The sequence below is a fragment of the Vanessa tameamea genome, chromosome Z (genome assembly GCF_037043105.1).
Source record: "Vanessa tameamea isolate UH-Manoa-2023 chromosome Z, ilVanTame1 primary haplotype, whole genome shotgun sequence".
Lineage (NCBI taxonomy): Eukaryota > Metazoa > Arthropoda > Insecta > Lepidoptera > Nymphalidae > Vanessa > Vanessa tameamea.
The window spans coordinates 15,538,265-15,555,931 of record NC_087341.1 but is presented as its reverse complement, the minus strand read 5'-3'; the positions used below and the strand labels follow the sequence as shown (position 1 = coordinate 15,555,931).

At 31.9% G+C, this 17,667-nt stretch overlaps 1 protein-coding gene across 1 annotated transcript in view; it reads left to right on the top strand.

Annotated features, from left to right (window-relative positions):
* Window positions 1–4,981: 4,981 nt before the first annotated feature.
* The window catches only part of LOC113404140 (LIM/homeobox protein Awh), a 49,556-nt gene continuing 36,870 nt past the window's right edge, over window positions 4,982–17,667 (top strand). The window contains exon 1 of the mRNA XM_026644920.2: window positions 4,982–5,121. Within this exon, the coding sequence (XP_026500705.1) occupies window positions 5,116–5,121 (6 nt within the window). The 5' untranslated portion in view covers window positions 4,982–5,115. The remainder of the gene's footprint in view (window positions 5,122–17,667) is intronic.

Genomic DNA, 17,667 nt, shown 5'->3' with positions numbered 1-17,667 from the left:
ATGTCATTGTTACATTTTGTAAGCGAGTGCTTCTGACATATATATCATAAATAATAATTTATTGCAGACTGGGTAATAAATATAAATAGAAATGAATAATTCATCATATATTTACAGTCAGTTTTAAATAAATGCGAAAGTTTTTGTATTTGGAACGTTGTAACTCAATCACGCTCGAACGCAGGACTGATTTCATTATGTCGTGAAATAAAACCATCAATGGTACCTTTTTTTTTTTTCTAATTTTATTGTTATATACGAGATGGTAGTGACATGAAACTCAACCAAAGATTGCAGTTTCAAACTTCAACGAGTAGGTACCATTTACTTTTTACGAGCCTAATATATCCCCAACTTGGCGGAGAAGGAAAACAGTGAGGAAATTGTGTCTGATAAAAATGTGTCCAGACTTTTTCTTAAATAAAAAACTCAAACTCAATCTCTATTAGAGCACTGTGGAAATTACTCCAAATTATGCTCAGAATATCTGAGACGAGCATTAGAATATATACAGGTTGTTTTTCTACTGGTGAGCTTATGTACCACCCAAACAGTTGCTCTACCTCTAAACGTCAATATTTTGCATGAGGGCGTTTGTTTAGTCTTGGAGGGTAAGTTAGCCAGTGTTTATAAAGCCACAAGCGCAGCATCTTATACCGGTAGTTATATATGGATTCTTATACGGTATAAAGCCGACGGTAACCTAATCGTTTTACAATAAAAGATTACACTTGAATATTTAACTCATTATTAAACTTTGTAGATTATATAAGATTAATATTTATTTATTTATGTTATAAAATTTGCTTAGGAACCTTATGGTACGTAAGTGAGCACTGAAAATTCATCTTCGAATGGGGTTGTATGAGACGTAGGAAAGTTTGTAAGGTAAGTTAAAGATTTTTCAAAAATTCATCAACCGATCTGGTGAAATTTTAGATAAAATTTTGATTTTTTTTATGTATTATATAAAATTATATTTACGCTTCTGTTCACAAGTGAAATATAGCACTTAAGACGTTTCTAAAAATTCATCATCTAAGGAAGTGAAATTGTTGATAAAAATTTGTATGGATGTTCGTTAATTTTAAAATTAGAAAGATGGGAATCGGTGTTTCGGCTTCTGTTTAAAAGTAAAAGACCAGCGCTGCAGTGTTTCCGGAAAGGATACCCCATCGTGAGTGCGAGACTAATGTTACAATTTATTTGAACGAATTATCTAACTATATACCCCAAAACACCTACAAATATCACAATGATTCTCTTCGCAGATCGAATGAATCGGAATCTCTTCGGAATCATAAGATCCACTTCGAGTACTCATTTTTATTGTTTAATTCAAACGAGAGCGTTTGAGGAGTTTTTTTGCGTTTTTTAATAATAATAATAACAACTCGTTATTGTACATACACGAGAAAAAAAATCTTACATTCAAAAAAAAAATTAAAAAAAATAAGAAATGTACAACAGGCGGTCTTATCGCTTAAGAGCGATTTCTTCCAGACAACCAGCATGGAGGAGTTAATGTGAAAAAGCGGAAAGCGGGTGTACAGCACAGAAGTTAAATACTATATGAAATTATATTTATACACAAATTATTACACTAAACAAGATAAATATACTACACAAATACATATACAGATATACACGTATATACATAAGAATAAACATACATACATATAGATATAGACAGCATAATGTTTCTTTCCACATACAAACGTGTGTTATAACTCCGTTGTCTGAAACTAGGTATCCTAAAAGGTTTCGTTCAGCCGTTTAAATCATTATTAACATGTTTGCTCTTGTCCTGTTAAAGTGTGTTTTTTAATTTAACCTAAGTCTTATCCACTATTTACTTTAAATTCGTCCTATTTCTTCTATTCGAAAACGATATAATAAAATCGAATACGTCTTTATAGAACTCATTAATCGATCTACCATGGAACATCCATAGTCGTAAACTCTTATAAAAATTAAAGGTATGATTTAATCTCAGATCTTTAAACAAAATTATTTAGTTTCGTTATTGAAAATTGGGACCATATTTTTTTATTATGAAAATGAATTTAATGTAGAAATTTAAGTGAGAGATTTTATTTATGTAGACCTATGTTTATATACTCACTTGGGTGTTATTGTTCGTACGTTAATATAAAAAAAATTTTTTTTGGTAATTATTCTCATAAACACTACCTATGTCGATACATTCATATGTACCTGACATTCTATTTTAAAAATGCATTTATAAACAATTAGTGGCTTCGCGCGACTTGGACCGCGTTAAACGGTACCTACTGCTCCGAACTCGTGGATCGAAGCTTGAGTCTGAGGGAACAGGTACAGGGGGATATTATAAAAACCGACTAAGTAATTGCGAGTCGGACTAACGCACTTTGCGTTCTGTACAACCCGACCTATCGTTAAAATTAGTGTATTTTTGTTTATTATTATTAAATTTTTGGTTTTTTTTATGTTATCGCTAGGCGGACGAGCAAATGGGCCACCTGATGGTAAGTGGTCACCACCGCCCATAGACAATGGCGCTGTAAGAAATATTAACCATTCCTTACATCACCAATGCGCCACCAACCTTGGGAACTAAGATGTTATGTCCCTTGTGCCTGTAGTTACACTGGCTCACTCACCCTTCAAACCGGAACACAACAATACTGAGTACTGCTGTTTGGCGGTAGAATATCTGATGAGTAGGTGGTACCTACCCAGACGGGCATGCACAAAGCCCTACCACCAAGATAGCGTTCAGTGAAAAGAAGTAGTAGAATTGTAACAGTTGCCAGACATTACCAACTAACTAGATGAACCTGTGCTTTACTCGCGCAAAATTAACCTACAACAAACAAACCGTCAATTATTAAACCGGATATTATTAAATGTGAATTCCAAGAGTTTACAATAATTCTTAATAATTTAATTTTGACAATTAACACATCAAATAAGTTTAAAATCTAATTGTAACTAGAGCTCAGCTTTACTAACTAAATAATCAGACCAGTTAATATTGTAACAAAACATTCAAAAGGCAATATAAATAATGTACTTAATATGACATATTCTAAGTGAACTTGTACTAGGTATTATGTTCTATCAGAAGAAAGACGTGGCTGTCTATTGAATAAAAAACAATTGCACATCTCGAACGTGGAGGAGCGAAGCCATTGCCGTTATTATCGGTATAAAATAAAAACCACAATCCGCTCTGCTTTAATCAGGAACTTCTATGATTATTGGATGTCAGCAGCGCCGGACCGTAAGTTTATGGGGCCTTGGGCTAACTTATTCTGCAGAAAAGAGCTATCCGAACTATTTATAATATTAGCTCTAGGACATTATTACGCGAAAAATTTAAAGAAATAGGTGTATTAACGGCTGCTTCACAATATATTTATGATAATATAATGTTTATACAGAAGAATATACAAAAGTATTCCATAAAAGCTGATCTACATACTATTAATACAAGAAATAAGAATAAACTGGTAACCCCTAGTTTCCGTTTATTCTTATTTCTTGTATTAATAAAAACGTTCTCTGTACCGTATGTACAGAGAACGTTTTTGGGCAATAGTATACGCATATATAATAAGATACCGGGAAATGTAACCAATTTACCATTTACGAAATTTAAAAAGTTTATTAAGACTAAATTAATAAATAAGTCTTATTGTTAATTAAAAGAGTACTTTTTAGATAAAAACGCCTGGATTTAGGCTCGGGTTCCATCACAGAACACTAATTTTTGTAAAAAAAACAGCATTGTAAATCTGTTTATTTGAAAAGAGCAACTATGCGAGTTTCTTGCCGTTTCTTCTCGCTGGAGGCTGCTTTCCGAAACGGTGGTAGTTTTTTAATTTCGACGATTCAAAAACGCTTCGTTGTGAAGTTTACTTGAATAAAATTGATTTGATTTGATTTGGTTAGATTAGAAGAACCGTCCTACATGAGGGACTTTAGAAGAGTCTCCAGCTGTGAGCAGCAAATAACAGTTCGAAAATATGATGTTTTGAATGTACCTATGTTGAATTTTTATTTAAATATTTTCGGTGACTAGTGTACGTACCTAATTGTGTACCTAATTAATAACAGTCCGGTATACAAAAACTAAACTATTTACGTAGTTTTAAATAATTTAGTAAATATGACATAACATCATATAGGTAATATAACAGCCTTGAGATTTAGCCAGCTGCTTCTGTAACGCCACCCTAAGCTGACACATTATGATGAACACTTTTCATATAAAGAACGGTTCTCCTTACCTCTAGTGTCGTTCCATAACTAATAATAAGAAAAGGTTAATTATTATAAAAAACAGAACACGTATTTCATCGGTAGGTAACGGTAGGTAACCTACCTACATTGGTATATATAAAATGCAATGCAAGATAATTATCTTCTTGTTAATTTTTATTATACGGCTTCGGATTTAAACGTAGAGCCCTATTAAAAATCACCATTTTATAAATATTATCTGTCCCGATAAATGAGTTGATTAAATTTTTTTTCGAAATATCGAAACCTTATCACAAAAACACATAGTGTGCAGTACTTTCTTGTTCACTTTTCTTGCTTCTTCGCTTTCTTGTGTTATAGTATAAAGAAATAAATAATAAATATATTATTTTAACATTTTCCGTATTAACTTTTATCTTAATTTACGTAGACACGTATCAATAAAATCAGTTATTCCGAATAGGTACATCTGCTCTGCATATGACCGGTCTTCATACAAACATTAAGTAATTCAGTGTCACGAATCGAAATCCGATATAGGAAACGGATCGCTTTAAACGTACAAGTAGTTATAATACAAGTTACTTTTAGTACAATTTCCATAGGCGAGGTCCACAAGACCACGCCTTGTATACTCGGACCAATGGCACGGTTGTAAATTGAGGGTTTCGTACTTGGCACCGCCTCGTCTACTGTTAAACTAAACTTAGTTGATTCGTACCAAGTGAGGTGAACGGTCGTTAATGTACCGTTGTGTCGTACGCGTTGTGTTTCCAATGGTCGGGTTTTGACAGTTGAATGACGGGATTACGTATATGTTTGGTAATAAGTTTTATTTTGTGAATACAGAGGATTCGCCACAATATGAAGGTAAGGTGTTCTCTTAATGCGCTGTTAGGGATTTAAGTTTATGTAAGCATTTATTGGATCAAAAATAATAATATATTTTTAATATGGTTGAGACCTAGTGGCTAAAGTAATACTACATTAAATAATTTATTAGGTGACGCAGCGATGTCGAAATAATATAAATATGTCACAATTTGTTAATTATTTCTTAAATAATTGTCTGTCTGTAAGTATATCACACTTACAGTTGGAAACGGTTCTATATCCTAGTCTTAATTTAAAAGTCTACTAATAAACATACTCCTTTATTAAAGATTAAAATGAATTAAGAACCCATAATTTTATTAGTCGTAAAAATATAAATTAAATAAAATACCAGTAATTTCGTAAATATATTACCAATTATTTTGAACGTGGAAGTCCTGCTTGGTACATTTGATGCTAATAAAAAAATAAATCGCTATCATTAAATTAGAAATATTTAAATGATCTTTATGACATTGACTTACATAAACTTTAAGCGGCTTGTAATTTCTTAAAAAAATCAATAAAACCTTTTTTTATATTTGAATTGTGTAATTACGACGAATAAACGCGCCTGTTACGATTAAGTCTAGGCCTATTTAATTAAAAAAATAATAATGTAAGTATTTGAAGAAACAATAAAATCAATACATATATCAATTAAGGATATTGAAACTGTTTTTTCTATGAAACATTACGTTAAGATTATTCAGTTCGTCGTGTTAATCTATTTAACTGTTTTATACCATATTCTATGGTACAGATAAGGCTCTGTACCATAGAATGTTTAATGGAAACAACGTTATTAAGCAGTTATACTAGAAAGAAAGACCGACGGTAAAACGATTTAAGCTCACCTCAGATACATGTTTAACTTCAGGTTAAGTCACAAGTGTTTTTAAGAAGTAAATAGCTATTAAATTAATATACATATATAAGTATATATGAGCGTATAATAACAAATATATGTATTTAAAATCAATCATGCAAATATGCAATCAGTGAAACTGATTGTGAATAAAATAACAATTTTAAAATAATTTCGCTTTTTTTTTTTTTTGTTTACTTCTGTCTATTATAATAAATAAAAATATTTATTATATAGAAACTGACGTTATGTGATTTGAATGAATTTATTTTGTTTTAACTAATTGACTTGTGAAGTATTTATCTTATTGAAGTGCGATTTGAATTTGGTCCGGATGGTATGTAATCACTTTCGTCATTTATAAAGCAGAGTTTTGAAAACGTATGTTCTTCGTGACTGTAACTACAAGAGCTCTTCCTTGAAACCGAAATACAAATTGAGTAATTTTGAATAGCTGACGAATGGGCGGTACTACGTGACGTGAAGAGTCCTACCGCGGGTACAAAGTTGTGAAATGACTACTTAGCATAATACACATTTATAAAACGTGCTATGTGTGTGTGTTTTCCACGGAAACCTATTTGAAAACATACGTTACAAATTTAACAGCAACAATCTAATAATAACAGAATTTTTATTGATTCACTGATTCGCGTTGAAGATATTACGTAATAGATACCTTTAGAAAAAATATAGTATCGACTATTATTGACCGCCGAAAATTGAAGTGGTTAGTTAATTTTACTCATATTAAAGTAACGTAAATCCAACTCAATGTCATTTTTATTAAATATAACCGTCAAAATGAAAACGTACACTGTTTCAATATATTTTAGTTAAAAAATGTGAGCCGTTAAACTGGTGCCAATAAACGAGGTATTACTGTCCGGAGATATAACCCTTATGCATACCAAGAAGTATTAAATCGAGACATCGGTTTTAAATATAGGTATATAAAACAGTTATTTAATGCGATCAACGTTACGCTAAAATGAATTTAAAAGAATTGATAATATTTTTATGGTCATGAAGACGAAGGTGTCCTGACCTTCATCGGATCATCAGCCATGGCGCCAATTTAGGTCATAATTTAATGCACGTGTGCGCACACAAGTGAATTCTCTTTTGCCCTACTCTCCGATAGTATAGCAAATACTATAGCACTAAAATTGATTCAAGCAAACAAAGAGTTTTTATTGATTTCCAAAGCTCACTGAGAAATCCTTGACTCGGGGCCGCTAAAAAGAATTTCTCGACTAAAAATCCCTTTCATGGAAAATTCCTATAAACGATAGAAATGCGCTTTAAGCGCGATCAATATCATCGAAAACGGTCGTATTTTTATTAAACAAATATATATCTATGTCATACACACGATAAGGACGTATCTCATGAACTAAATATCAGTATAGCTGTACCTGTATAACATACCAGATTATTTCGAACTATTTATAAACTTAGTTCCAGGACATCAAAGCCTAGATGAAAATTTAAAGTAGATAATAGTAAGTTGCGGCTACGTCACAGTATGTTTATGATAATATCATATTCGTACGGATTAATATACATTCCACAAAAGCTGATATACTTATATAATAATAATACTAGAAATAAAAACAAATTTGTAACCCCTGCTTTCCGCTATATATATATGTAATAAAATACCTCAAAATATAACTAATATTATTTAACTAAGTCAATAAGACAGTACTAACCAACGATATTAAAATAATAAACTTTGTATAAAATTGCACGGCTTCCTATGTAAGACTAAAAAATAATTATTATACGGTGCAAGTTTCTTGCACTTTCTTACTTGAGTTAAAATATTGACAAATCAAGAATGTTCTATTGTAAAGTTTACTTGAATAAATACGTTTTATTTGATTAATTTACGTTTACGATTGCTGCTTTGGTCCTATGATCCATGACTTTTAATCTGTAATAAACACAATGAAAAATATTCTTTCAAATCGATCTGGTAACTTCTAAGATTGTTTGCATTCAAATATTAGTATAAAACGAATATGGTAATACCAATGAACATACGGTTGTAATACACAGATTAACGTAAATCTGCATGATTTTTTTTTGGTACAAATATACAGGGTTATAGGTAATTTGACGTATTCCCGTTATGAGGTGATAGGGGTGACTATTTGCGATAATTTTAACCCCCATATGCATAATGCAAAAGTGAACCATTTTTGAGTTATCACGTTTTTTAGATTTTTTCAAAATAAGTCAAAATTGCAACTACAAAAATTTATTTAAAAAACAGTTTCGATTAAAATCTACTTTTTTCTTCTGATTTATAAAAACGATTAAACACTGGATATTTTTTCAATATTTAAACAATAATTATCGGTCCAAATTTAAAAATGCGAGACGAAAAAATCTATAAAACTCATAAATGGTTCACTTTTGCATGATGCATATGGGGGTTAAAATTATCGCAAATAGTCACCCCTATCACCTCCTAACGGGAATACGTCGAATTACCTATAACCCTGTACATAAATTGTAATCTTTATCTTACTTATATTATAAACTAGCTTATGCGCACGGCCTCCCTGTGTATCTTATTATAGAGTCCTAATTTTATGTACCGTATTCAAGTAGGCTCTTAAGACCCTTTTTTATTATCGTTTTACAAGATAATTTAATTTCGAAACACTCTTTATACAGAGAAGAACCGCTGAGGATCTCAGTAATTAAGTACTCTTTTTAATTAATCACATACTGTAGTAATCATCAATATATAGGTATATATATATATTCTTTACTCTACTCTTAAGCTTAACCACAAGTTTCAAGAAAAATGGTAGAATTGTTCATGCGTGGCGTTGAACAAATAAATTCATAGCAATTGTTTTAATATCTACCTTAGAACTCAAGTCGTATCTAACTTGTGTAAATATAGTAAATATCGCATACCTATCGCTTTCTGATTTTTCATAATCGTGTTCTGCGATGAGTATCGAGTTTGTTCTTCTAGAAAATTACCGTACTCTAATCAATACGGTCTGTAGAACATATACTGTTTTTTAATTTACCTTAAACATAATTAAAATTGTTTTTATAGTTTGAGTCACAACTATCAAAGCCGGCGGGTATCACTCATCATCGAATCCAGACATTGAACTGGACTTGTTAAAGCTTTATTCGGTGACCTTAGTTCACTGCACACTTTGGGAATGAGATGATCGCCTCCAGGGTGTTTCAAATAACCAAAACATTTATTTATTGTTATTGTATGAAAACAATAATTGTGAAATACTTTCGTCTTTCGCTGATTCCTCTCAGGCCCGAGGTGTTTGTTTCCGAACCGCAGGTAGATTTTTGACTATCAATAAGCAACTGTATCATTTCTATATTGAATAAAGGTTTTGGACATTAACTTTGATTTTAAAAAATGCATTTCATATATGTAAATTCGCAGGCGGGTTGGTTGTTTTCTAATCTTAAATTAAAATAGAAAATACTAGATCAGAAAAAAATCAATGAATTTAGATTTAAGAAAAATTTTCATATTGGTTACTTATAAAATGAAAATATATTGATATACTCTATGTATATATATATCTCTTAATATATCATAGCGATAATCAGATGTTGACAAATTAGTCCTATTAAATTCTAATAAATTGTATTTAATAAATACCGCCATATTTCAAAATAATTACATTAGGTATGTCAGATATTTTAACAAAACGTATAAAAAACTATTGACTGATAAAAAAAAAAAATATTTAGCTTATATTTTTATAAAAAATCGTATAAACATATTGATTCTTATCATTTCGATACTATATAAAATGATAAGAATCCCCCTTTAAATATAAAAACTTTTAGACGATTTTTATACGTATTTCTATTAATACCACTTATACTTCTAAGAATCCACGTGACAGTACTATTTTATAGGTAAAATATTAAATTTTTTAAGTAATTTTCGTAATTCAATTTGATTTATTTTTACCAGTCGGATTTGAAAAACAAATTTACGCTCATATTCTGTTCTCGCATATCATAATTTGACAAATGATTCATTAAAATAATTATACAAGTCATACAGGTGACATCACACTAAGTTTATATAGTGCATATTTGAACACATAAGGTTTGTTAAATAATACCCTAAAAGTTAAGTAAGATTGTTAAGTCAAGATGGCGATCGATCGCTATTGTCTTCTAAATATTTCTTTATCAATGTATTTCATTGTAATAGGTATATAAGTTGGTTGTGTATTTGTGGTTAAAAATAATTAGGATAGTTGGTAAATAATAGTTTCTTAAAAAAATCTCAACACAAGATTATAAAGATGATTAGAAACGAACGGCGTACCTGATGACTTTGAGGCAGTTAATATTATATATATTTAAATTTAATTGATATAAATTTGTATTTTGAATTTTGGAAAGACCGTATACTACATTCGGTTGATCTCGGAAGAATCTACAATCCGAATCGGTGGTAGCTTTACATTTTCTAAATTTTGCTAAATTACGATTCAAATGTTTTTGCAAAAGCCTACTCGAATAAAGTATGTTTTGATTATGATTTTTGAACAAGAATATATTCTTGTTTCGTACTTACTTTTCTAAACGCGATTGTTCCGTAGTCGAATATTACTTATTAAACTTATTTTTTCAGTTGTTATAGTTTTGCTGGTATAATTAAATTGATATTATAATATACTCCCGATTAGCCGCGTATAGACATGTTTATACTTATCCGCAAGGCTCATCTGTTTCTTAAATTAATTGTTAATTATTAGGTACTAGTTATTTTATGTTCTTTGTATTGTAATAATAAAACTTAAACAAATCTGTCCTTTTATGACCGATTTCGATTTATACAACGTGTTTACTGTATCTTTATGATTGACCTTTTTTTCTGCCCTAATATCAAAATTATCTTTGAATAATTACCTACGTGATTTATTCTAAAATAATCCAATTTACTGACCTCTGAGTCAACTATGTAACCAAATTATAGGTTTTATCTATAATTTAGGCATTTTGGGATGGGGTGATATTATAGGTTCGACAGGATAATTTAACTCTGTGGTAGTGTGCATGCACTCTGTTGGTACCACACATTCATTATTTATTCTACAAGCAATACTTAGTATAAATCCTTAGCGAGCACCAGAGTCTTTGAGCGGTGGTGACCACTTACCGTCAAGTGGGGCGTTTTCTCGTCTACCTATATTATTAAACAAGTATAAATAATAAGCGGAATACTATTGAAGCTTCAATTAGCAATAAGATTGAACTTACAATGTTTGAACGAACGTTTTATTCACATTCTGTAACTCAGTGATAGTTTATTAGAGCTCTTTCCACCGAGACAATTTATTAATTAATGATTACTTATTAGTCTTAAGTTTATTGTTTTTATTCGAAGTCCATAAACAGTTTATTGTTATAATAAATGACTTATTATAACTTCTTAATAACTCAGGTACGTGAAAGAAAAATTACCTTAAGTCTTGTTTAAACAAATGTATTTTGTTTAAATAAGACTTAAACAAATTATTTTATCATTTTCTGTTTATAACCATTTTTTTTAATTCAGTTATTGCCCAGTTGTCAAAATGAAAAACTCAGAACGTGCGCTTAAAAGTATTAGCAATATTAATATATTAAGTATTAAAATATTAAGATACCTACTTAAATTTTAGGTGTAATGCCGATCATATAATACTTATTATTTATATAAGTATATTCAAAACCAATGTCTCGATATAGAACCTTCTTTGTATCAACGAGGGTCAGATCGCAAGTCATTAATGAGCCGTTTATTGACACCAATTTAATGAATCACCTTTTTTACTAAAGTTACTGAATTAACATACTTTTTTATTTCAACGGTTATTTTCAATAAAGATGATATCAAAAATTATACAACGATGTTTTTATTTGCTGCATACATGATGTTATTACAGTACAGGACTATTTATAGGCGGACAAGCAAAAGGTGGCCCATTTGGTAAGTAGTCAAAACGGCCCATAGACAATGGCGCTATAAGAAATATTAACCATTCCTTACATCACCAATGCGCCACAAACTTTGGAAACTAAGATGCTATGTCCCTTGTGCCTGTAGTAACACTGGCTCACTCACCCTTCAAACGGGAACACAACAATACTGAGTAACGCTGTTTGGCGGTAGAATATCTGATGAGTGGGTGTTATCTACCCAGACGGGCTTGCACAAAGCCCGACTACCGAGTACTAAAACTGTATTCATTCATCGTGACAATTTTGTAAATAAATATCAAACTAACTCGGTGTATCTTATTTTTGGAGCTAGAAAGAGCTAGAGAAAAGGTAGAAAGTAGAAATATTTTGAAAATAATAATAAAAGTCTCTTCCATTATTAAAATGTCAAATTGACAATTATTAAGAAAACACACACATGTACTCGCGCATCGTAATAACGGCGTCGTCTTCTTTTTTCGAATAATAAATTACTAATAACTGAAAGAGAGATAACGCTATGTATCTTCAAATATCGCAAAACTTTATAAATATAACGTAAAAAAAAAACTTTTTATTTTAGACATAGACTAAGAAATCACGCGACCAAGTCTCGAACGATGCACAAACATTTTTGAGACAGACACTTCAATGTAATTCCAGAGGTCCGATATGTAAATCACAACCAGTAAGGGACTGTGATTAAAATAAACTACTTAATATTCTTTTCAAACGATTACAGAACCTAAGCACTTTCGCAAGAAATATTTGTAGGAGATAATATTTAACGGTTTTAATGTAGTATCTCACGCCTCGGTACGCCTCGGTCTACTACCTAGCTCATATAGCCTATCCGATTTCGGACACTTCAGCCTCAGGACACGAAGCCTATAATATACCGTAGTGTTTAAGTATCTGAGCTTCGTTGTAAGTACTGCCATCTTACTGCTAGCACCGTACTGCTACTAAGAATGCCTTGGCATAACAGCCCAGTAACATATTATTCGCTCGATATGGGATGTGAACAATATACCTATTACCCGTGCTAATTTGGATGGGTAGCTAGATTAATAGAATACCTAATATTTTATTGTAGTGCGGTTCATTTAGATAAATAGTGTAGTCAATCCTGTTTTGGTCGTATATATGATATCCTTGGCTGATATTGTATTGAAGTTAAAAAGTAAGATCACCAAATAAACAAATAAATAATAATAAAAAGGCAGTCTATTTGTGTTGTTACATCACCCGTACAATAAATAGCAGTCGATATGATCCGCGTTACATCAAATCCGATTAAATTAGAATTGGGTGCGTGCGATATATCGTCGCCCGAGTCGGCTGTCGTCGGCGTCGGCGGCAATTCGTTACGTTCCGTTTTACCGAAAAACTTATTCGATGCATCGAGAAATATGGCGGCGGCGGCTTTATAGGCTAATATGTTATTTAAAGCGGGCGAGCGGAGCCCTGTGGCGCTGCCACCGGCTCAATGCGGATATTAATGGTAGGAATGTATCACGTATCTTCAAAGCCCGTGCGAATGTCTCGTTCGTTTGACGGGTCAGACGCTGTAAGTGCCAGGATGACCTCAGCCCACCCGGTTCTGTGAGGAATGTTTCATATAGACAAGGAATTTAAGCAAGCAGAAGGCATACCTGAATACCTATCACCTCACGTTATAGAGCCTACAAAACATACCTCCTGCACAAAATTCGATATTACGATGTTCTTTAATTAAATATCGTGCAAGAACATTGTCGAAAAAAATAATTGATATATTTAAAACTTATAGGTATATTAATTCAAGAAACCGATATAAATTAAATCAAATCTCGTTAGTTGTGAGTCGTTGCAATAATCAATTTAATCACCGAGGAGCAAGGGCATTAACAGTAAAATTTGGTTATAGCCACAGTCGGTAAATGAGATACAGCGTGTTGTCTTTGCAGCTAAAAGAACATTTGTACGAGACTCTTGTTCAGTGAAATAAAAACAAAAACGATTAGATAACAAGCCCTCGAAATAACTTTAATGAAACAAACGTCTTAAGCAAATCACCGCCATTACTTCATTACTTATATATTTCACTAGATTAATTTTTGCACTTTATAAATTTATTATTTAATATATAAATATAATGTTCATTGCGAAAATTTTGACTGAGATTAATAAACTATCTGAATCAAACCCATACGGCGTTGCGTCTCGAAATAAGGAGACCCGTCAATATTATAAAATCACATCTACTACTCGTATGTTACTAGAGATAATGTAGATTACAACTCCTGTACAGGCAATATTTAGGTACTAAAGTACCTATATGCTAAAAGGCGTGGACTAGCGTAAATGTAACATATAGACGTCTTAAACAAAGCCTTTAAACAGAGCAATAATAATATCTTATAATTTCAGATCTAAATTCAAAAATAATTGCTTATTTTTATTCGTACACTAATTGAAATATTTACATTTTGACTTGAAAACAAATGAATTTAAAATAAACTTCATAATAAATATTACTTTTTATAATATTTGCATGTAAACACGAAACTCCTCGTAGAATGTATATTTATGTGAACCAACAGCTTTTGCTCGAAATGTTTAATTGAAATATAAAAAACTCGAGACGTATTCTGCTTAAAAACATATTCACACGTACGTGTATGCTTTCTAGAACTGCGTCGTACTATATTAATAATAGAAACCCTAGCGGTAAAAACGTATATTGTAAATAACACATTAACATATAAAAGTAATTAACAACAAATTACGTGCGCAGGCGCTGGTTCGTGCCTTGTAGCGATTAATTTAAATTATTAAATGAGATCAACTTTTTAATATAAATTCGAGTAATACATAAATATTAGAAGCGGAGTAAGACTGCGATATTTCCGTTGTTTAAATATCGTCGCGGCGCCAGACTCGTGTCAATTCGTTTTACTGTATTCATCGGCATAGTTTGCATCGGTGACGTCGATCGTTGTATATTTTGGGCAAAATTTCAAGAAGTAGCCCTGTTGATAAATGATGACAGTCGCCCATGCGATGTCGTCCGGCCAATTTATGTCACGGCGTCCAATCTCAAAGGAGGCCAAGTAACTACGTAGGACATATTATAGGGTAAACTATACACGGAATGCCATGAAAATCACATGGGCTGGCGATTCGGACACGACCGGAAGAGTTCAGGCGTAGGACCAATGACTTTACGTGCTTTCCAAGGCACGGGAGTGTATACATTTCCAACTTCGAGACTTCGGGCTGTTACTGAGAATTTTTCGTCAGAAAAAACCAATAACTTTTTATCGTGACCTGGGTTTCAAACCCATAACCTCGGGATCTGTGGCCTCATATCAAGCCACTAGATCGACGAGATTGGAGGCTCATAGAATAATAGTGTCAATAACAATTAGTGCTAACCTCTTTAATGCGCCGACAACCATGGCTAATGAGAAGACGTTCTGTCCCTTGTGTCTGTAATTACACTGACTCACTCTCACTCATTCCGACGCAGCAAGATTAAATATTGATGATTGGTGGTTGATGCGAGGGTAATATTTACCGGGGTAAGCCTAACCACCAGTACCTTTGATAGCCTAGATCAACTAACAACGGTTCGGTGTGAATTCTACTAATAAGGACCGCTTTATTTGTGACAATTTGGAAAATTACTATTCAAAAGCGGTGTAAAGGGGCTACTTGAATAGAGTACCCACTTGAGTAAGTAAATAAACCAATATTTAAATATCTATGTGTACCCTTTTATAGGGGTTAAGGGTCTAAATACTTATACTCTGCCCTAGGCTTAAATTATATAAAAGTACTACGGTATCGGATTTCTCCGCGAAAAATAAAATATTATTTTGTGCGTTTTCAGAGATGTAATTGCCTTAATTCCAGAAACCTATAAAATTACAAATGTATATTGGGCTGGGTTTGGATCAAACTTAAGATTAATGGACTGCAGCGCTCTCACAATGAAAATATATTTTTGCAGTGACTTATCTAAAGCAAACGAAGTTCTATTTTCAAATATTTCTATAGTATAAGTTTAAGTTGTGCGTTGTTTATGTATAAATAATATACGAGCTGATCCATGAGGTTTTACCCGTATCATACGATACTACCTACTTCGTCCCCGTTGGTCGTACCATTTTAATAGTCTATAAGCATTCTGAATAAACATATCGAAATATCACTAATATATGATGCATCAAATTTAAATAGGACTGGTAGATCCTGCAATTTGGTTTAACTAACAAACGTATGTTATTTGATAGATTATAGATAAAAAATACAAATGAGGAAGAACGCCATAGTCCATTACATTTATTGTAAACACACGCACAGTTCCAAATAGAATGCGTAACTGAACTAAAGGTTTACCGACACGATGAAAATGTATTGTGTTTTTATTTGCAACTGACCATCGACATCTGACATCGACTGTCAGAATAAAGGCTAGCTTGATAATTTTAAAAGGTTAATGGTTTTTACAAAGATACCAGTCGTGTGTCATCTTTTTAACCGACTTAATACCGAAGTGTACTTATTTGTAAGTATGCGAATTTATTAGTAACTAAGTTACCGATTTTTATGATTTAAGCCTTCACTAGGTCTAGTGCTAATATAAGGCGGTCGATGATTACTTGAACAATTTGTAAATAAATATCTACGAATTTCCTTTATCCCGGACTTGATAAATTATAGTGAATAGATCGATTTGTAAATTAAATTAACGAGGTAATAGTTTTACGCACACATACCTAGATCCATCCTCCATGACATATTTACATAGACGTATCGAATATTTTGTCTTCACACGTATAAATGATATTTACATTATTAATATACTCGCCCAGTAATAAATAATTTTATACTAATAAAACAAGAAAAACGAAAAACAATTGTGATGCCAATTAAAACAATAAGGTACTAACCTGAGTAATAAATGTTCTGATATTGTATTTAGCCTCAATGCTTTTACAAGTTTAGTAGAGTATCGTGTCTCATATGTAATGGATAATTCGTTGAGATGAGATGATGATTTCTAAAAACGAGTTCAATAGGAAAACATTATTTAAAAAACGACATTTTATTGCGGTAATTTATTTCAATTGCAAAATATATTGAGTTGCTACTTAGAATAATTTATAAATTATCTTTATTTTCCATATATATATATTTACGAATAGTAAACGTTTCTAAACTAAATGCCGTGAGCATATTGATTAGGTCGCCACAGATAACTATAAAATCAAAGCTGTTACTCGTCACAAGATGATGTTGAAGTTCACTTTGAACATCTAGAGAGCGTTTATAGCTTAAACAAATAGAGTTGTCATATCCAATATATTTAATTTAAGGTTAAAATACCAACGTTTTTTATTCCGACCCATAGCTACCGGAGTGCTTTGAAAATGTTATAGAAAGAGTTGACAAGGGACGTTCGGACGGACAGACGGGAGGATCGCTGTTTATTGAATAAACAAAGAAGGCTGAGCGGCATTGTGCAACGATGACGCGGATGTTCCGTGTTAGAGATCCTTAGGGAATTATCATTTCGTTGTCATTTTTTAATCGATTACGATGCAGTTACGAAAGGGTTTAACATTTAAGTATGCGATTGAGTAAGTTGGGTTCATATTACTTTATTATCTTGAAACATTTAGTTAGAATTCTACCGT